General features: G+C 40.1%; 1 protein-coding gene and 1 long non-coding RNA gene across 2 annotated transcripts; both read right to left on the reverse strand.

Moving 5' to 3' along the window:
• Positions 1-1,198: 1,198 nt before the first annotated feature.
• Positions 1,199-10,998, reverse strand: LOC311059618 (uncharacterized protein; the record flags this gene model as incomplete). The annotated part of the gene is made up of 7 exons (XM_084077622.1): positions 1,199-1,338; positions 5,843-5,902; positions 6,762-6,830; positions 8,847-8,912; positions 9,006-9,038; positions 9,778-10,059; positions 10,986-10,998. 7 exons carry the CDS (start codon positions 10,996-10,998, stop codon positions 1,199-1,201), a joined length of 663 nt encoding a protein of 220 aa, XP_083933748.1.
• Positions 10,999-11,500: 502 nt separating this feature from the next.
• LOC311059446 lies at positions 11,501-12,844 on the reverse strand. The gene is made up of 2 exons (XR_014602165.1): positions 12,558-12,844; positions 11,501-11,599 (listed from the first exon to the last, which is right to left on the reverse strand). It is a non-coding gene; the product is annotated as an uncharacterized lncRNA (long non-coding RNA).
• Between the last annotated feature and the right edge of the window lie 9,033 nt (positions 12,845-21,877).

Consider the following 21,877-nt stretch of genomic DNA (forward strand, 5'->3'; position numbering starts at 1 on the left):
CTATATTTATGCTAAATAGTAAAGAAAAAGCCTTGTGATGAATTGCTGTAGCAGTAAAATAGAAACATCAACAGAATGAAGTGGTATAAGTGAAATTAAACTTATTTGAAATTAAACAATGAATTGACTTCATGTGCTAATGCAATGGTTCTCAAACTTTTTCGTGCCAAGGACCCCCAAATAGACACTTATTAGACCGCGGACCCCCATTTCAAAAGATAAGCCAGGGACCCCCATAAGAGAAGATTTTTACGGCTCTCTAGCAGTGATTTCAACCATTTTAATTTCAAGGACCCCCAGTTTGACATGCATTAGGCTACGGACCCCCATTTAATGGCATGTAGGTCTCTGGGACCCACATTCATATTGTAAAATCAATGTTAATTTAACTCTGAGAGTGTACAAATGGAACCAAATGGACCTGTTAGGGTCCATTTGGTTACATTTGTACACTCTCAGAGTTACAGACCCATAAGGGTCCATTTGGTCCCTGTCCATCATTTAGCTGGGGACCCCCTGGAACCCCCTCAAGTACCCCTGGGGGTCCCCGGACCCCACTTTGAGAACCAATGTGCTAATGGTTATCAGCGGTAGGCCTGAAAGATGACGGTCATGGACATTCTTCAACCTGGTGTGATGAATTGCTCAATTTACAACTGTAACGTCTACACAAACGTTCAGATTTCAAATATGAAGTGCTTACCTAAATGCCCAGGATGTTATACATGCCTACGTTTCAGCATGAGTACCCATATCATCCGTATTGTTGGATAAAAAGCATTTTAATCCGATCGTCGGCCATTTTCGCATAGAGTTATAATGTGCAATACACCTCCCGACCGATAGGATCGCATAGTTGAAAGCTGATGAAAAGACGGAGAAAATGGCCGTCGATCGGATTAAAAGGCTTTTTATTGAACAATACGGAAGATATGGGTACTCAAGCTGGAACGTACACAATTATAACATCCGTGGCCTTTAGTTAAGCACTTCATATTTGAAATCTGATCGTTTATGACCTGGACGTTAGCGTTGTAAATGGAGCAATCCACCACATCCACCACACTATGTTGAACGACATAGTCCCGTTTGGACTTTTTAGGGCGTTAGGGAGAAATAACCAGGACTGCAAAGTCGGACTTTTAGGGGAACCAGGACCTTCATAATCGGACGTTTAGGGGCTACTGACGGTTCTTCATTAAGTGACTAGTTGGGAGTGAGAATGTGTTGGGTCAGCATAAGGTTGGTCTCGTCGTGTATAAGTCACCTTCTTGTAGTTTTCTGACAGGATGAGGTTCTCATTCACTGTGTTTGGGTCCAATGACAGAGGAGAGGAATCTGTGAGAAAAACACATGATGAAATACACAACTAATTAACCCATTCAAGACCGGGAACGCATCTGTGTCACATTTAAAGGGATAGTTCGACCCCAAAATGACTTTTTTTCTATCGATCAGTCACCCCATGGAGACTTTAATTCATGGATATGTTTTTGTCTCATTCATAAACCAATAATCTGATGACCAGCGGTTCCGGTAGGAGACACAAAGAGTCTCCTTTGTGTCTCCTACCAGAACCGCTGCCTACAGGTTACATTATTGTCTTTGGAATGTGACAACAAAACATATCCATGAATTAACACTGGCATGACTGGGGTTGCATTATCCTACACACAGCCTGCTAAACGGTCAATTTGGACAAGAAATCAAGCTCTGCTATTGGTTCCTGTCTCACCTCTTTGGACCAGACTGACTGACACCTTCTCACCCACCCAGTGGGGGGTTCCATTGTCTTTTAAATAGCCATTCAACTCCACTCTGCTCAGTCAGTTAGCTCACTCACTCTGTTGTTGCAGGCAGAAACATTTTAAAAAGTAGTAATTTAGTAGTAATGGTAACTGCAGATTCTGTAAAATGTTTATAAAAAAAGCGTATAAAACAGTGCAATCTGTAGCGTCACATTAAACTCTTGAGGGAAACATGGAGCCTATATGAACGCTGAAGCCACTGTCTAATTACGTGACTATCTCCATTGTCCAAAACACATGGATATCTCTTGACAAACCAATATTATATTATATAATATTCACATTATTGTCTGAGCGTAAAGCTCTCATTCTATCAGCTGTTCACGCTGACAGAAACGTCTCCTCTCCTCCTGCCTGTCAGCGTAACAAGAGAACACATCGCTATGTTCCACACATGTGCTCATTCCTGCTACTCCTGCGCTAAATATCTGATCTACAAACATAAAACAGTCGCTGGCTGACGAGCCCTCTGCTTGTAGATCAGTACTGTTGGCGCAGCATTGGGTTGCCAAATTTTGCGAGAGAAATGAGCAGTCAGGTCTATGAAAATGTTACTGCATGCGTTGTGCCCTGACAAAACAGTGAGGCATCAAACCATTGTGGGGTTTATAGCCGAGGCTAATTTGCAACCCCAGTCCCTGGTTAGGCCTTTTTATATAAATATTCACCTAATAAAAAAAAAATTACGAAAGGACATGGAGCTCTAATCTAAACAAGTATGAAAATATATTTATATCTGCAAAGTAACTAAAGTTTTCAAATAATTGTAGTGGAGTAAAAGTACAAGATTTGCCTCTGAGCTGTAGTGGAGTAGAAAATTATTACCATTATAATGTAATTATATATATAATTATAATAATAATAATAATAGAAAGACGTGGAAAAACAAGCCCAAAGTCGCTTAGAATAAGCAGACATGGCAACATGGCCACAGCAAAGTCTGCTGTCTACGGGCCGCTCTGTGGGGGGTCTCGAGGTGTAAAGTGCTCTAGGGAGGGGGAGAGAGGGGGAGAGCGATCAATTTAGCCGAAATAAAACGGCTGGGATGGGATACATGGTATGTATTTCATATTTATAATGAGTTAAAAAAAAAAAAAAAAACGGAGATGGTTTGAAACATATATTTAGGAAAAGTCATGAAAGGGGAACTTTCTCAGAGCTTCCTGAGAGAAGTTAAGCCACTTTCAATTCTCAAAATCGGTCCCATTGATTGCTTAGTCACGCGAGTGTTAAAGTCTCCATGGGGTGACTGATCGATAAAAAAAAAAAGTATTTCTTTGGGTGAACTATCCCTTTAAGATGTCTTTGGCTATTCAAAAATAGCAGATCTACAAGCTCGTAGCGCGGCGAGTGTAGAGAGAAAAAAAGGAGCAGAGCCCTGAGGAACCCCGGTCAGCTATTAGTATAGAGTGTTTCAGTGGTGGAAAAAGTACTCAAATTCTTTACTTAAGTAAAAGTATCAATACTGCAATATAGAAATTCTCCGTTACAAGTAAGTCCAGAATTCTAAATTTACTTGAGTAAAAGTACAAAAGTATTGTCATCAAAATGTACTTAAAGTACCAAAAGTATAAGTACTAAAATGTTTGAAAATGGCAGATCTACAATACAAGACAGACAGACAGACAGACAGACAGACAGTGGAAGCGCACTCAATCACACTAACCGATGCGCTTACTTTAATTGTAATATAATAATTATAATAATCCTACACTTCGCAGATATAGATTATTATATTATGAATCACTAACCAATTCACCCATATTTTATACATACGCTATTTGAAAATAGTAGATCTACAAGCTCACAATAACACTTGTTGTGAGCTTGTAGATCTGCTATTTGTTGAACAACATGTTGCTGAGTGGTACATTGCTGGTTGAGATAGATAGTTTGATAGATAGATAGATAGATAGATAGATAGATAGATAGATAGATAGATAGATTTATAGATAGATAGATAGATAGTTTGATAGATAGATAGATAGATAGATAGATAGATGAGTCATTCCACGAATTCGGTACACTTTGCAGTCCCCTCTGACCTTTTTAAGTGTATTGTATCCATCGGGTCACCAAAATCAAATTTTAAAAGCTTTTTAGAATCAATTGACATGTTCCCTTTACTATTGTGTAAAAATATGATATATTTTATCTTTATATCTGAAATTATCTGCCTTTTCTACAGTAGACACCGCCTAAATTTGCCCATTTGTCATGTCCCCAATGGCCGATAGAGAGATTGGCCTTCAGATATGACTACTAAAAGTGTAGAATAATCCATAACTTATATTATTCACATAAAACCAGCAATGTACTCTATTGCTAGTCATGTTTCGTTTTTTAATAAATAGTTGATTTATCATTAAAATCACGTTATATAGCTCTGTCCCACAGTCACACTCAACCCCGTTACACAAGTCATTCTCCTCTCTGTAAAAAGTATAAACTGACCCTTTAGTGGCATCAACAACATGTGATGGCATTCTACAAGTCTTCTGAGCAAGATGCTGCAGAAAGAGGAACATTTCGAACTTCTTATACAGCTATTTAGGGTCATTTATACTTTCAAAGCGTGGTCGTAAAGCATAAAAACTCAACCCTGTTACATGAAATAAAGATAGAAAACTATTATTATTTTAAATTGCCTTTGTCATTTCAGCAATATATGTGATTGACTAATGGTCATGCATGCCATGTGGTCTCCTCTTAATCATCACAGGTAGAGTTATGGCCATCTTGAGTAAAAAATCTCAACCCCGTTATGAATTTCAACCCTGTTACATATATTATTCCATATAAAAATATTAATTTAATGCCTGAGATGGGAAAATATGTTTTTCTGCATGTTAAATATGTCCTTAATGGTGTGGGCTATTCAAAAAAGTAATTCGTTTCCATCGATTTAAAAAAAAAAAAAAAGTGCAAATCGTACCGAATTCGTGGAATGACTCAGATAGATAGATAGATAGATAGACAGGCTCTACTTGAGTCTACAAAGAGTCTACTGTCTACAACCACTGTATTCAGGCTCCACTTGAGTCTACAAAGAGTCTACTGTCTACAAAGACAGTATTCAGGCTCTACTTGAGTCTACAAAGAGTCTGCTGTCTACAACCACTGTATTCAGGCTCTACTTTAGTCTACAAAGAGTCTACTGCCTACAAAGACTGTATTCAGGCTCTACTTGAGTCTACAAAGAGTCTACTGTCTACAACCACTGTATTCAGGCTCTACTTGAGTCTAGAAAGGGTCTACTGTCTACAACCACTGTATTCAGGCTCTACTTGAGTCTACAAAGAGTCTACTGTCTACAAAGACTCTATTCAGGCTCTACTTGAGTCTACAAAGAGTCTATTCACAGACTACTCAGACTCTACTCAAAATTCTCCTTCTACAGCACTGCCACCCAGGTTTGGAACAGTCTAACCCCATCCCTCAAAAAATGCAGTTCGCTGGGCTCATTTAAAACAGCCCTGAAAATGCACCTTTCAGGAGGACAAAAAAGGAGGTAGTACCATTATCCCGTTAGACAAACGCCCCCCCCCCCCCCCCCCCATTGTTGTACATATAGCATTATTATTTTTTCTGTATTTATTGTGTTGATATTTTAACTGTTGATGCCACTATATATGACTATGAATTGACTACGAAGGACCTCAATGGAAACAAGACCGCAAGGACTTTTTTCAACAGACCTTTTAGACAAAGTATTTTAAATGTAACTGTGCTGTTTTACATTTTTGCCTAACAAAATATTCAATCAATCACGTTGTGAGCTTGTAGATCAGCTGTTTTCACTGCTTTGCCGCAACACTCTTGTATGATAAATTAGGGCAGGGGTCCCCTGTTGCAGACCCTGAGGTAGTTTTTTATTTTATTTAACTGATGTAAATAAAATGCATGTGCGCGCGCACACACACACACACACACACACACACACACACACACACACACACACACACACACACACACACACACACACACACACACACACACACACACACACACACACACACACACAATGTACTAACGCTTTAAAAAGTCCTCTCTGTTTGTGCTTCCAGGAGTCACTGCTGGACGTGAAACATAGCCTGGAGACAAAGTAGACACAATAAATCATTAACAAGACTTGAATGACATTACATTTCAGTCCACAGTATATCATGATATCATTGTACCTATTGTTGTTTGACTCAGCTCCACCCAGAGTCAAATGGAATTTGGAAATGGGAAATGTTTGGAAATGTTTTTCCTTTTTATTTGACGATGGGTTCCCAGATTGTCAGATTACTAATATCTGACACATGGATTAAAACACAACTATTCATCAGATTACCAATCTGGGAACCCATCGCCAAATAAAAAGGAAAAACGGCGCCCTCTGCTGTTTTTTACTCTTTCACTTGGCTCTGGGGGGAGCTTGATGGAGCACCCGTGCGCAAGGAAACAGGAGTTTTTGGTCTGCCTTCAGCGCTCCACTTCCGGTGGTGCGACTATGTTTTCATTCCCACTAACAATATTTCTCCACGGAACACCAACACCAATTCTCCCAAAGAAGATGGATCGTTTTGGTTATAAGCCCACTTGTTTCTACGATGAAAGAGCAATTTAAAATGTGAATATCTTTCCGTGGTCTTGTCGGCTTCGAGGACGCTATTGTTAAATGAGTTTCGGCTTGTTTCTAGTGGGGAAGGAACGGCACACACGTAAATCCCGCCCACTATATTGGATTGGGTAAAGCGGGCTGCTTCCTGATCTGAAGGCACGCCCACTTGTAGGCCAGTGCGTAGACGTTATGACGAACCCCCCCGACAGATTCAAACGCAGAGCAAAATCTGTTCTTGAGAGATTATCAGATTACTCACGGCTGACACATGGATTAAAAAACAACTATCCATCAAATTACTAATGTCTGACACATGGATTAAAAAAACATTTCATCTTGCTCACCTGTCTGTTGGTTTGGTGATGCAGTCTTTAGTTTCTCTAATTCAGCCTTCAGATCACGCATCTGCTGAGCTGCAATGACAGATATTTGTATATTTTGATGAACCATTAAGTAAACTGTAGACAAAGTTTGTAATAATCCATTTCTCACCAAGAAAGACATGTGTTCAGATGAACCAAGAATAATATCTAATATTAAAATATAATTTAATTTCTATGATCAGCGACGTCACGGGCTCTCAGAAGGTGGGGGGGGGGGGGTGGACTTTCGGTGGACGCTTGCACGCGCGCGCACCGTGCGTGCAAGCGTCCCGTGAGCGTTTTGGGCAGATTTTGTTCTTTTTTTCCCGTTTTTTGGTTACTTTATTTCGGGGTTAGGGTTAGGTTAGGGTTATGTTATTTAATTATTATTTTGCCTGATTTTACCGATTCATTATAATATATATATATATATATATATATATATATATATATATATATATATATATATTTTTTTTTTTTTTTTTTTTTTTTGCAAAAAGTGGGGGGTATGAAATCACGGATCTGTGAGAGTGAGGGTGTCGCGTCGTACACACAGTGAATGGCCGTGACGCCCCTGTCTATGATGCACTATAATTCATTCACTATTTCAATTAAATATGTATAGTTTATATTGCCTATCATGATATAATTGTGCCTATAGTTTTGCTTCATCTCATTTTAAATATGCAATCATTTATGGTTATTATGATGATTAGCAAATTGTTTGTGCCCCTTTGGGAACATGGTGCCTTACACAGAGTGGCCCTCATTTATCAACGCAGCGTATAAACCGGCCTATATTTTTCCATATATTCGGCCGTACACCAACGTCGAAGTCACATTTATCAAAGGATCCTATACAGCTGATCCTAGCGTACATCAGGTCGGAGCTTTGATAAATCTCACGTCTGAAAACGAGGGTCATTTAAATAACACGACCTTAAATATTCACAAAACGCCCCGATTTTACGACATGAAGACGAACCAGAATACGACCAAAGACATGAAAAGCCAATAAGAAAGAGTTTCCCCGTTCGCCTCGCCACACACGCACACGCCCCCCTCTCTCTCTCTCTCTCTCTCTCTCTCTCTCTCTCTCTCTCTCTCTCTCTCTCTCTGTCACGCACGCACGCACGCACGCACGCACTCGCGCGCCCAACTGTGTCTTTCATGTCATCCGTAGCGGTATCTTTGTCACTTAGGCTTGTAGCCTATATGAATGACATATTATGATAACAATCACATCGCCATGAATGGAATACGTTTGCATATTTATTTATTTACCCCAAACCGAGCAGTGCGCGTTCAAGACAAGTTACTAAAATAAAGCAGTTAGACTCGGCCAGGCTGCAGTGATTCCGTGCCGCCACGTTAATAAGTGATTGGAGCGTCGGGTTTATATCCTTAACCCAGCCAGGTTGTAGTCTTCATAACTCTCTATGACATAACACCATAACATAGGACAAGCTACTGTAAGTTTGTAGACCTCACTGTCCATGAAAAGATTGTCGGGAGTCCCGAAAATGCGCTCGCAGAAGAGCTGTATATTTTGAAAATAGCAGATCTACAAGCTCACAAGGCGTTGCGTTGTGAGCTGGCAGATCTGCTATTTTAAAATAGCCAATGCAACCGAATGACTGTTAAAGCAGTTTGTTTAAATTACTATATAAAATGTTATATTTTCACAGGGATTATTTATTAGTGTAGATACATTTTGGAGTGGATATATTTGTCCAGATGCCTGTCAGACCGGCAGACAATGCTGCTCCGCAGGTCTAGAATGGAATAAACGGGCGCAGCCAACGTCAACAACTGGTCTCGACCAGACGTGAGATTTCAGCGTAAAGTAGGATGAAGCCCACGTCAGGATATATTGATAAATGCCGAAAGGTGCGGTGATTTCGCCGTACGCTCATTATTCGGGCTGCACCGCGTTGATAAATGAGGGCCAGTGTGTGATGTGCATGTGCTTAGCGGTGGTCCTGGGTATCTACTCTCTAAAAGACAACTATTCATCAGATTACTAATATCTGACACATGGATTAAAACATATTTCATTTTACTCACCTGTCTGTTGGTTTGATGCAGTGTTTAGTTTCTCAAATTCAGCCTTCAGATCACGCATCTGCTGAGCTGCAATGACAGATATTTATACATTTTGATGAACCATCAACAGAACAAGTAAACTATAGACTTTTTTTAGGTTTTTAATAATCAATTTCTCACCAAGAAGTGGGTTTTCAGTGATGGCACCTTTTTCTGTCAGAAAATACAGAAAATACATAATGTAAGTTTAGATGAACCACACAGACAGTCAAAGAATCATATCCTCTCTATATCGTTATCTTGTATTTATTGTAATAATGTTGTATTGAAGTACATATACATATTTAATACTTAAACTCTCTACACATTATAGTCAAGTATTATAATACTACAATAATTATTAGGTACTGGCAGACATTTTAATAACACATCCTATGCATCCCATGTTAGTTCTCATGGTTGTAAAACTTTACATGCTTAACATGTAATGCTTTATAATCATTGTTATAATACATGTAGTCTGATCCCAGTTTAAAACATCATCAATGATATTCTTTTCTGTAATATTTTTCATTGTTTGTAACCATACAAACATAATACAGAATGTCTGTTATGACCTCTTTATATAATAATCTATTATCTAGCACTGATGACGATAATGATGGTCACATGACCGAAACGATTACTGCACTTTACACTTGGAGCAATTTATTGAGCATGTACAATAAACATACATACAGTATATTTTATTACAGTCTCTACAGAGTTTTCCTTAAACTTTTTGTGGAGTGTGAGTCTTTTCCCCACACTTTATCCTTTATGTTTTTGACACTATGCCACACTTGCAATCAACCCTGAACTAAGGACAGAGAAGGGTGACTAAAATGTATTATAGACATGGGATAAGTAGCAAGTGTTACCACAGTAACTTATCGAACCTCTCTTCACCTACCTGTAGGTGTGTTTTCAAACCACCCCATTAGATCAAACCTGTTGACCTTCCCCATGAGAGTTGCCATAAGCAGATTTTCTTTTCCGGGATAATTCTGTACGATCTGGTCAACGATCTCCTCGTTCTCAGCATTCTGCAGAGCGTTCTTTGTCAGCGGCTGGAGACCTTCAACATTGCCAGGCTGTTGCAGAAGCCATTTGAACCTCTTGAACTCCTTATCAAGCAGATCATCCAGAGCCTTCACGATACGATCCTTAAAGGAGCACTTCACCCCTGGAAGAACTTTTGTAGTATAATATTTGTAGTAGATAACAGTAGCAAATTTTGACATTTGCACCCTATGGCCAGAACAATATAGAAGTATGTGTTTTTGACTGGGGTTTGACTGGACTGCAGTATTACTACAATGACCATAATGCTTTGGGGCACTGCCCTTCCTTGATGGGAGGGGAGAATGCGTGGGGGTGTGGTCTACATTGTAACTTTCCCCTCCCAGTTCTCACTACAACATCAACACATGTTGATGTTGTCATCAACCAGTGTTGCCATGTCTGCTTATTATAAGCGACTCTGGGACTTTGTAAATATTGGTAGTTGAGGGTTACTTTTTTTGGGCTTGTTTTTAAATACATAGATAAAATAATTGTGTACTTGTCCACGGACCCTCATCTGAAATTATAATTTCTGCCAAGGACCCCTGTACCAGATTTGTGTTGTTAAAATGTTTCAAAAATATTCCATACATTTAGTGCTTTTTTTACTCAAGATTTCTTAGAAAATAGCAGATCTACAACCTCACAATGCGTCACATCGCTACGCGTTGTGAGCTTGTAGATCGGCAATTTTCAAATAGCCTATGTCTAGGTTTCAAGTGCTCTTGGCCTATATAGGTATTTTCTTTTGGGCTTGTTTTCATAGATCTGGTTGCTTATTTCTCTCACAAGATCTGGCAACACTCAATCTTCGCTGCTGTTGTATTGTATTCTGTATTGATTGCATCTTTTAGCAAACTAAATATCATGTGTAAATTAGCAGAGTAGCACAAAGTGTGTGTGTGTGTGTGTGTGTGTGTGTGTGTGTGTGTGTGTTCAACATTCCTTCCCAGTTCCCACCATGAAGACAGTCCGGTGCTGGTGATGTCCATCTAGTCGGGACATCCATGGCGTTGAGGCATAGTCAACAATATAATAAAACAAAACGTTTCATACTCATGTCATGCATTTTCCCTTATTTCTGAGAACATAATGTTTCACTGTCATTTACAGTTATATTCTTTGGACTAAACTTGGCCATTACTTTAGAATAGATGACATGCTAATGTTCAAATACTCTTGTCATACACAGCCGAATCGTTTTCTTTTTATTTTCAACTGAGACAGTTTCATGCTTTCAATTGGTGTATATGGATAATGTTAGGTTTTACTATAGCCTATTGTATCTAAGACCAGTAAAGTTGAATCCAACGTGCTGGGGTCCCCAGAAAAATAATGATTGCATGTCGAAGTAAATACTAAGAGAATGAACAAGAGTTTTTCACTATTATATCTGTAATGCTTACAAGTCATGTAATTATGTACCATATTCTGCCAAATGAAAGACCATCTCCTATCCTATATCATGAAACAGTTCAAAAGAACCCTTATAGATTTGGGTGTTCATACATTTTGTCATTATAAATGCTTACACAATGTAGAATATACCAATGAGTAGAGCAAGCAGTGTGTAAATGTAACCGTTTTATTTAGAAAAATAATATATATGGCTGTAGTCCCAGGTCTTCAACAGCAGTTCCATTTTTGCAGGCTGATGACGACTTTCTGTCCTGTCATTGGAAAGAACACATTAGATTAGACTTGTAGTTTACATGGATATCATCCGACGTGATACATAATTTGTTCTTAGTTGCATGCGCACCGAAAATAGCAGACCTACAAGCTCACAAAGTGTTGAGTCCGCGACGCGTTGTGAGCTTGTAGATCTGCTATAAGGCGGGGACAAACGACGCACCCTTTTCTTTTTCCCTCCCTGCACAGAGATTAATTAATTTCATGTAACCATACTTTTTTTGTGAACAAGAGACACTTGTCTTCTCCCATTACCCGCAGTCCGTTTTAATTTTAGTGAAACGAGTCGAACGCAATCAGTAAGTAAAGTGACGTTGTGCTACTCTACGCACACGGCCGTCAGTCGGGACGAAACATGTCAGTCATGGCGGAGCTTCAACCTGGTGTTTGCACTTTCTACATGTACAGACCGTACATCTACATAAACGTTCAAATTTCAAATATAAAGTGCTGACCTCATGCCACGGATGTTACAATTTGAATCGGGTGGGTCTAAGTACCAGTATCTTCCGTATTGTTTAATAAAAAGCATTTTAATCCAATCGGTGGCCATTTTCTCCTTATGCTTTCAATTACGCGACCCTATCGGTTGGGATGTGTATTGCACTCTGATACATTAAACATCTATGAGAAAATGGCCACCGTTCGGATTTAAATGTTTTTTTATTGAACAATATGGAAGATACATGTACTTAGACCCATCCGATTCCAATTGTAACATCTGTGGCCACGGGGTAAGAATTTAATATTTGAAATATGAACGTTTATGTAGATGAAAGGGCTGTGAATGGAAAAAGTGCCAACACCGAGGCTACATCAAAGTCAACAATGACAAACGTTCCGTTCACGCCAGGCTCCACAAGCTAGTTTAGTCTACCCAAGGGATACAACATGAGATTATAGTGATAGTGGCAACTTTACAGCATGTTTACTTACTCGAGAGACAAGCGTCCACCGTCCACGGTCCGTGTACATTGTCAGTTCCACTAAGAAACATCCCCGACGGGTTGTTGCTCCTCACTGCCCGCCTTAGCTGCGTGTGGGTCCGGGTACTAAAGTATAACTCTGATATGTTTACACACGCCATGACAGTACATGTGTGAGGTAGCTAATGGGAGTTGCCGAGTGGGGAAATGTTTGGGAGACACCCTCAGGGGCCGGTCCTTTGAACCATGGGCGTTGGTTTGGGTTTGAACTACACCTGTAGTCACCTGCAGTATGTAGTTCGGACATAAGGTGAGACACGGCTGAAAACGTCATTTTCCGCGTCATTTGACGCTTTCAGCCGTGTCTCACGGATCAAACGGATCAAAAATCTAAAAACACAGATACAACACAAAAAAAACACCAGGATCATGTTTATGGGGTCCTAGACTTCATGAAAAAAGGTTTTGGGTGAAGTGTCCCTTTAAGTGTCTCCATGGTGGATTCCTACAAACACATGATGTTATGCATCGGATATTTGAAAATAGACAATCTAAAGCTCACAACGCGTCGCCATGTGACGCGTTGCGAAATTGTAGATCTGCTATTTTCAAAAATATATATATATTGACAGATTGTGTAATATTTTGAACAGAATCAAATGTTTTATGGTCATGATTCACCAGGATCCTGTTCCAGGCTTTCCAAGCAGAAATCGCAATGGGGGGAAAAAGGGCTTTTGATCTGTGGCACCACAAAATGGCCTATATCAACGGTAACCAAGCTTTTCAAGCCCATGAGCACTTTGTATTCCAATGTTTAAGCCCAGATCTACCACTACAATATGTTCCATAAAAACAAAACCAGTAAGACATCATATTGGCCATTTCTGACAGGCTTACATCCACACAAAGGGCCCTATCTTGCCTTACCTCTTATCCCTAAACTTCTTTTTGCCATTTTTTACTATTTTGATCTACAAGTTCACAACGTGTCGATGTAGATCAGCTAGTTGAACTATTTTAAAACAATAATTTAATGTATGTAATATAGACATAGAACAGTATAATGTAGGCCTATCTATACCTTGTTAGTAAATGCTCCACAACACAGCAGAGGTTCCACTGCTCCAGTGAACGTTGTTTGTATGAGCAGATAGATGCTCTTACTATCATTATTGTTGGTGGTGGTGGCGATGACCGTGGGTATTTCCGGTTGGAGACACAAATAATCTACTTTGTGTCTCCTACCGGATACATTAGCCGGTAGGAGACAGGAATCAAATTATTATCTTAGGAATGCGACAAAAACAAAAAATAATCCATGGATTCAAGGCTTCATAGGGTGTGCAACTGATAGAAAATAAGTCATTTTTTTTGGGTGAACTCCTCCTTTAAGGAAAATAAGACCAGAACCAGACAATGAACTAAAAGGGTTGATTATTACAGTCTGCTTGAGGTGTAATGCAGCTTTAAACATATACTGTAGCAGCCAGTGGTATGTATAAACTGAAACTCAACTTCTCCTACAGTAAACCTCTTCCCATGTTCCTTATCACTGCTTTTACACACACACACACACACACACACACACACACACACACACACACACACACACACACACACACACACACACACACACACACACACACACACACACACACACACACACACACACACACACAGAGGCCAGGGCCGTGCTTTGCTGTAGACAAGGTTCAGTGGCCACCTGGGGCCCTACACAGTCACACACACAGTTTTCTTTTTTAATGTGTTGACTTGTAATGTCATTTATGTTTTATGCTGCTATGTTGATTGGAAGGACTTTATTTTGAAAGACACCCTTATCTTGAAAGGCCCTCTTGATGAGAAGAGGTTGTTAAGTTAAGGCAGGTGTGAGTTTAGCTAATATGGATACAGAATAGCATGTTTATGTTAGTAGCAGCAGAGAGCGCATGCTCTTCATTTCTGTGTCCAATTTGGATGTTTTTCAAGTTACTTTCTACATACCTTCACCAGGAGGCAATGCTGTAAGTTAGAATTCATGTGGAAGCTATAATTTCATGTTATAGTGTCAATTTCATGTATGCATAATTAAGTTAATGTTAAAAACGTCAGTTACTGGTTATTTTGTATTACAAATGATTGTATTTACAAGCTACTGTAAAGAGAACGGGACAACATCTCATGTTGTATTGTATGTTATGTTTATTTCAGTTTTTACTCCATGACCTGTAAAGATGAAGAATCTTCAGTAAAAGAACAAGTCTTACATCACGATTCTGTCATTATTTCAATGGGAAGTGGAGTTTAGCTTGCTGTTGAGCTGAAGTTCAGCACACACTTTGGCAATAACAGCATAGTTAATAAATATAAATAAACCGTTTTCCAATCCATTGGAGGCCCTTTAAAAAATCCCACATAGGGTCTCAAACAGTCAGGGAGCCTCATGAGATCTCCTCAAATGTTTAAAATGCCACAACAAGACCGCTTCAAGTTGAGGCTCTTGTATGAAACATGGCTGGAGGGTTGACATGATGCAAATTGTTCTGGAACACTGCCAGCCTCTGTCCCTGCCGTAGCTCCAGCTTCACAGTGGTGTAAAGTAACTAAGTACATTTACTCTGTACTGTAGCCTATTTAACACACTTTTTCTCGAGTATTTCATTTCATTTATTTTCTTGATAACTTTGTACTTACTTCTACTTCACCACATCTCAGGGGCAAATACTGTTCTTTTACTCCACTACAATGATTTGAAAACTTTAGTAACTAGTTACTTTGTAGATTTAGATTATTATTACAAAACATACATTAACCACCCTGTATACATTTCAGCCATTTGAAAATAGCAGATCTACAAGCTCACAATGAGCTTGTAGATCAGTTATTATACATTTTACTTAACAGAGTATATCTACATTGCATTATTGATACTTTTACTTAAGTATGACATGTGAGTACTTTTTCCACCACTGATGGAAAGATTGGTTGTGTTGCCGTTGTATTAAGTTCGGGTTTGCAATGCAAACGGCGAGTGATTTATCAAGTGTGCGGGTGTCTCCCTTCTTACAAAATGTATCCACACTTTCAACTTCAATTTCGGCTTAAATATCTCACGGTCCGCCTGTCTATCACTTTACTGTCCACCGTTCTGTCTGTCACTTTACTGTCCACCGTTCTGTCTGTCACTTTACTGTCCACCGTTCTGTCTGTCACTTTACTGCTGGAACTTTCTGCCATTGTAAACTTTGTCTCTCGTCCTCTCTCTGTTGGTTTTGTGCACGGCATGCGTGGGCGTGCACCCAGCCTACTAGCCTGGCTTTAGTAGCCTCGTCTCTCTCAGCTGAGCGTGCCGTCACCTGAGTAATGACGTCATATCTGATCTGCAAGCTCAAATCTCGTTGTAGTGCCGTGTGTTGTGAGTTTGTAGATCAGCTATTGTCGGTGAGCGTCACGGCGCAAAACCAAGTATAAACCCAGGAATGAGAAAATAATATCAACACGCTGATGATCACATTCTAATTGTAAAAAAATACGTCTTAACATGTCTCGAACTAAATACAAGACAGTACAATCGATTATTTACATTGCAAACAGATTTTAGGTCGATATAATGGAATTAAAGGACTATTTTCTGTTTAATAAAACGATACAGTAGATCGTTTAAAAAAATAAATGGATGCATCGATGTAGAGGGTAGCACGGGCCCACCCGGAACCGAAGACCCGAACCCCGAACCGAGAACCGAGCCGGTTATTGACATGTCCCGGGCACGGGGTGGATCATTTGAAATGGATGGACCCGTGTGGACCCGTGATCTACCCGACGACCAGCTTTGTATTATTATTTTTACATTAATCTCTTTAACCTTCGGTTTTAAAATGAGACCAATTCGTTGTAATTACGCTCCCAAATCCATATCGCCTGTTCTCTCGTAGTTTAATGTTAACAGCCGATTGAAACGCTACGCAACCAATCTCAGGAGCACTGCACTGCTGTTAAAGAATACCAAAACACTCGCCCCAAAACACAGTCGCCCCGGGGCGGTATTCACCTGCTATTCTTAAACGTAACCTCAGTAAACTATGCCTAAACCTAACCTTAATCCTAAACGTAACCTCATTAAAACATTGCCAAAACCTAACCTTATTCCTAAATTTAACCTCAGCAAAACTATGCCTAACCCTAAACTTATTTCTAACCTTATCCTCAGTGAAACGAATGCAAGAAAATGGGGGCAAGTGTGTTTTGGGGCGAGTCTTCCGGCTACCCTGCGACCTGCGTAGTAACACCACAGAGGTTTTTTTAGCAGGTGAAATGCAAACAAAAGCCACCGGGAAGATGAAAGTTGGAACGTCGTCTGTGTGGACCATGTTTATGGACATAATCTGCGGGGACAGACGGTATAAAGTCGGCGAAATGTTCTCTGTCTGTCTGTCTGTCTGTCTGTCTGTCTGCAACACAGAGCAGAAAGCATTCGACGCAGCTCGTCTGTGATTACTCTGTTGCGGCGGGGGGGAGCAGGAGTTGACTGACACACATGGATAATCTGAATACCACGGTGATTTTAGCTATAAATGAGCTCCGGGTCCAGTACGGGTATAGAGATTCGGTCAGACCGGGTCTAATACATTTGAATTATCCTCGGTCCCGTTTCGGGCCGGGTCCAGTAATTTAGAATGTTTTCTCGGTTCCGTTTGGACCGGTCCAATTATCCACGGGTCCGTTTCGGTTCCCATTTTTTGGACCCGTGCTACCCTCTACATCAATGCAGTTACTGTATTGTTACGGGCCTAATAGGTAGGCCATATACATACATATATATATATATATATATATATATATATATATATATATATATATATATATATATATATATATATAGTGCACCTACGCAGCAGACAGCCTTCATCATGGTGACTAAACGTTTAGTCAGGGCAAGGCGTTCTTGTCTCTGCATTGGCCAATACAACAAAGACCTTTTAATTGGTCTTTCCCTTCTTTTTTTTACCATCACATGTGTTTTGTTTGTGGCTTCAGCCCTTACCGGTCACACGTCCTGATGAGTCCACCGTCCTCGTCTGTAGAAGTGTTGAATGTGTTGCACAGCGTCAGGTATGAACGTCGTCTGTAGAAGTGTTAATGTTGAATGTGTTGCACAGCGTCAGGTGTTAACCGATACCAGATAATAATCAGGTTTCTATGAGGTGATGAGCTGGGAGGAGAGACAGAGAGACATGTTGTTATACTGGATTCCTAAACACATCAACCTGATGCTTCATCAGTAGAAAAGAATGTACAAGATTAAGAGCCTAACTCACCTCACCTGACTTAAGGATCCTACTTAAAGGGCAAGACCACTGTGGTAGAGGTTTGGGTTGTGTAGTTACCTTGCCATGATGTAACTCCAAAGGTGGATAAGAAATCAAAAATAATTGCTCCATTGATTCATTTTATTAATTAATAAATGGATCATTCTAAATACACTCCTCATTGACTTAAATTGTACGGTAAAACATCTCTCAAAGTTTTGGATGCACCCAAAACTCGGCCACCGAAAATATTTGTCCGAAAAGGCAAAGAAAAACATTTTCGGTCAAAAGAATATCACAGAGAGAATGAGGATGTTGTGATGATGAAATCAAAACGCAGTGACAAGCATGCTGTGCATGCATGCCTGGCTGGCTGGCTCACCGCCAACATGTCGCTGTGTGGAGATATTTACACATACCAGAGACAGACAGACAGACAGGCAGGCAGGCAGGCAGGCAGGCAGGCAGGCAGGCAGGCAGGCAGGAATATGGGAAATCGGACAGATCCGTGTTGATCACATGACTATAGAGATGCTGTGTACCGATTTGCATGACGTTTGGATGAAATCTGTAGGAGTAATGTAAAGATGCACAAATCGGGCCCAATGTGAAAACATTGGGGTTCTGAAGTGGCATCCAGGGAGTGTGTGTGCACAGTTTCGGAGCGAACGGGCAAACGGTGCCGGAGATTAGCTGGTAACACACAGACAGGAGGGACACACACACACACGGACACACGGACGGACGGACGGACGGAGGGTAAAATACTCTCTCGCCATGCCTTCAGCCTGGCGGAGACAATAAGTATGTATATATATATATATATATATATATATATATATATATATATATATATATATATATATATATATATATATATATATATATATATATATATATGGGTGATGCAACTGTGATGATGGAGAGGGCCACTATGTATTTCCACACTCACTCCAGATTGGCCGGTGCGCTCAGTGCTATATTTCCGAACACACAGACTATGTCACACAAAAGTGTCTATGTCACATTAAAAAATAGCAAAAATAGCAGATGTGCGAGCTCAAAGCGTGTCGCACTGCGACACATTTTGAGTTTGTAGATCTGCTAGTTTTGCAATTCTTTTATTGGAATTCAGATTTTATTTTTTTATATTTTTTTATTGGAATCCTGAAAAGTAACATTTTTATTTAATTTCAAATGCATTTAGTTATACTTATGTTAACTTTATGAACTTGAATACAAATACATTGGACATAAAAAAGACAATAGAATTTTTATACTATAGTCATTAAGCTACTAATATAGACGTAAAAAACGTAGAAGTAATTAAAGCGGGTCATGTTTGCATGTTTGGAATTGTAACAGCTGAAATCAATAATATATCAGTATTTCGATATGAACCTGCGGGCCGCATTAAGTGAACGTGGAGGTCGGGCCGCCAGTTTCCCATGTATAACACAGATAGACTCTTCTGAATATACATGATTTCATTCACCTGTTTGATTTAGCTCATGTTCCTCCAAACACACCTGATTTTAATGACAGAGCTACTCCGCTTTGATTCTCATTCAAGATGACGTCCAGAGGGTGTATTAATCATTTTAAACGTAATCAGCACACTAAAATATGTATCTGAAAACATTATAGGTTAAGAGATAAGCAAACATTCACATTGGTCGCCTCTCTCTCCCTTGGGCAGCCTGAGCGGCAGGGTACAAACACTAGCACTCTGCTGCACACAGCTGCAGCGAGTGAGATTCCAGCGTTCCATAGCCTCAAGGGATGGGACCCTCTAATTGGTTGATGCAACGCTTCAGACTGAAACTTCAAAATAAAATGACCAAAAAAGCCATTTCACCACAACTTTAAGTTCACTTTAATTCCAAGACGGAAGCTCTATCTCCTTTGAACAATAGGCTATATGCACAACAGCCATATTGGAAAGAAAATGGAATTCATTTTAGACTATTTTCCAAACAAACAAAGAAAAAATATATGTTTTTAACAAAATAACCATGCGTTCACGCACATGGTGACAGAGAAATCAGCTGACAAGACCAACTTACTTCACAGGTGTTACCAATGATACTAATGAAGGCTCTGTTCCATTCTGGTCAAACAGAGTCAGGGTGCTGATGTTGTGCATGTTGGCTCACTGGAAACTCTACACCAGTGGGTCTCAAAGTGTGGTCCAGGGACCCTCATGGTTCCTTGAGGGGGTTCCAAATGGCCCCTTACGGGTGTGTATTGTAACTCTAAGAGTGCACATTTGTACACTCTTAGAGTTATGGGGTCCTTGAACATAAAGAGTTTGAGAACCACTTTGCTAGCTTAATGGAACAGAGCCTTCATTAGTATGATTGGTAACACCTGTGAAGGGATCAAATCAAACCTTTATCACTCTTAGCACGTTTACAACGGCCAAGCTGACCAAAGTGCTGTACATGGTCAAAACAAAAAAAACGATTAAAAGCATCAAAACAAAAGAAAAACATCAAAACAATTCAACAAAACCAATTCAAAGCATCAAAACACAAGAAAAAAAACAGCAGCGGATAAAATGCATTAACACGTAGCAAGAGGTGCAAAGTTAAAACAGTTAAAAGCTAGGGAGAACAGATGGGTTTTAAGTAGGGTTTTGAAAACCCCAATAGACTGGGCAGATCTGATGGGGAGAGGCAGACTATTCCAGAGTCTGGGGGCCGCGGCCGCAAATGCACGGTCACCCCTGCTCTTTTTATTCGTCCTATGAGCGACCAGCAACAGCTTATCAGCAGACCTCAGGTCCCTGGCTGGGATGTAAGGTTCCACGGTCACAGAGAGGTATGGCGGAGCCAGCCCATTTAGTGATTTATAAGTAAATAATGATTTGCGGCATTTTGTTAAAAGCAAGCCACTACTGCCAACTTTAGATGTGAATCTTAGCCAATCAAGATGGAATATGAAAAATCAAACGGATCAGTCTTGATCACATAATTAGATCATGTGTACCCATTTGTGTGTAACGTGGATAAACCGGGAAGGAGTGATATAAAATAAAATGTTTCACATAAGTCGGCCTCCTGGTGGTGCTATAAAAGGCAGATGTGAAACATGGGGGTATGCAGGGTAAAGGTTTTTCCCTGACCTCTAGGGAGTGCGCATACAAAGTTTTACACAGATTGGTGCAGTTATAGGTAAAAACACAAATCGGCCTGTTATAGCGCCACCATGAGGCTGATTTGAAAATGTTCAAGTGGCATTTCTTCCTCGTCCAAATGGGAATGTGCGCGCAAAATTGCACGGAAATGGCATGCTGTGTTCATGATTTGAGGCATTTTGTTCAAAACTGAGCACTCCTGCAAACTTTGGAAGCCAATTTTTGCCAATCAGGATGGAATATGAAAAATCTGAAAGACACGTTTCGCTTTATGACTATAGAGATACTGTGTACCGATTTGCGGGATTTTTGGACAAAATCTGTAGGAGTACTGTCAAAAAAAAATGTTTTGCAAAAAGCGGCCTCCTGGTGGCGCTATAACAGGCCCATGTGAAAAATTTGGGGCAGAGGTTCTGAATTGGCGTCCAGGGAGTGTGTGTGCACAGTTTCGCTGTGATCAGCCAGCGGTGCCGGAGATTAGCTGTTCACAGACAGAATGACGGACACACACACACACACACAGGACAGGGTGCAAAACATACTCTCTCGCCATGCCTTTCGGCCTTGCGGAGACAACTATATGCCACATGTGACGGTGTCACACTTAAATAGCAGATCTACAAGCATCGCGTTGTGATCTTGATATATCGTAGGCAAAATGAATAATTGGAAAGTGAACCAGTTCTAACATTGACATTGGTTTGAGTACGTACAGTAATTATTTTTTGTTTTGCAGGAGCAGTTAACAGTGGGTGCTGGTGATCTGTAGCGAGATACAGCCAGATGTGATTAATGCTTGCATCATGGGCCATAATCCAGAAAATTAGATTTCAGCCGAGTTGAGCTTGGAAGCGGCACACTTCCTCAGACGGTGCTGTT

This window comes from Gymnoscopelus microlampas (assembly GCF_963454915.1).
Source record: "Gymnoscopelus microlampas genome assembly, chromosome: 14".
Taxonomy (NCBI): Eukaryota; Metazoa; Chordata; class Actinopteri; order Myctophiformes; family Myctophidae; genus Gymnoscopelus; species Gymnoscopelus microlampas.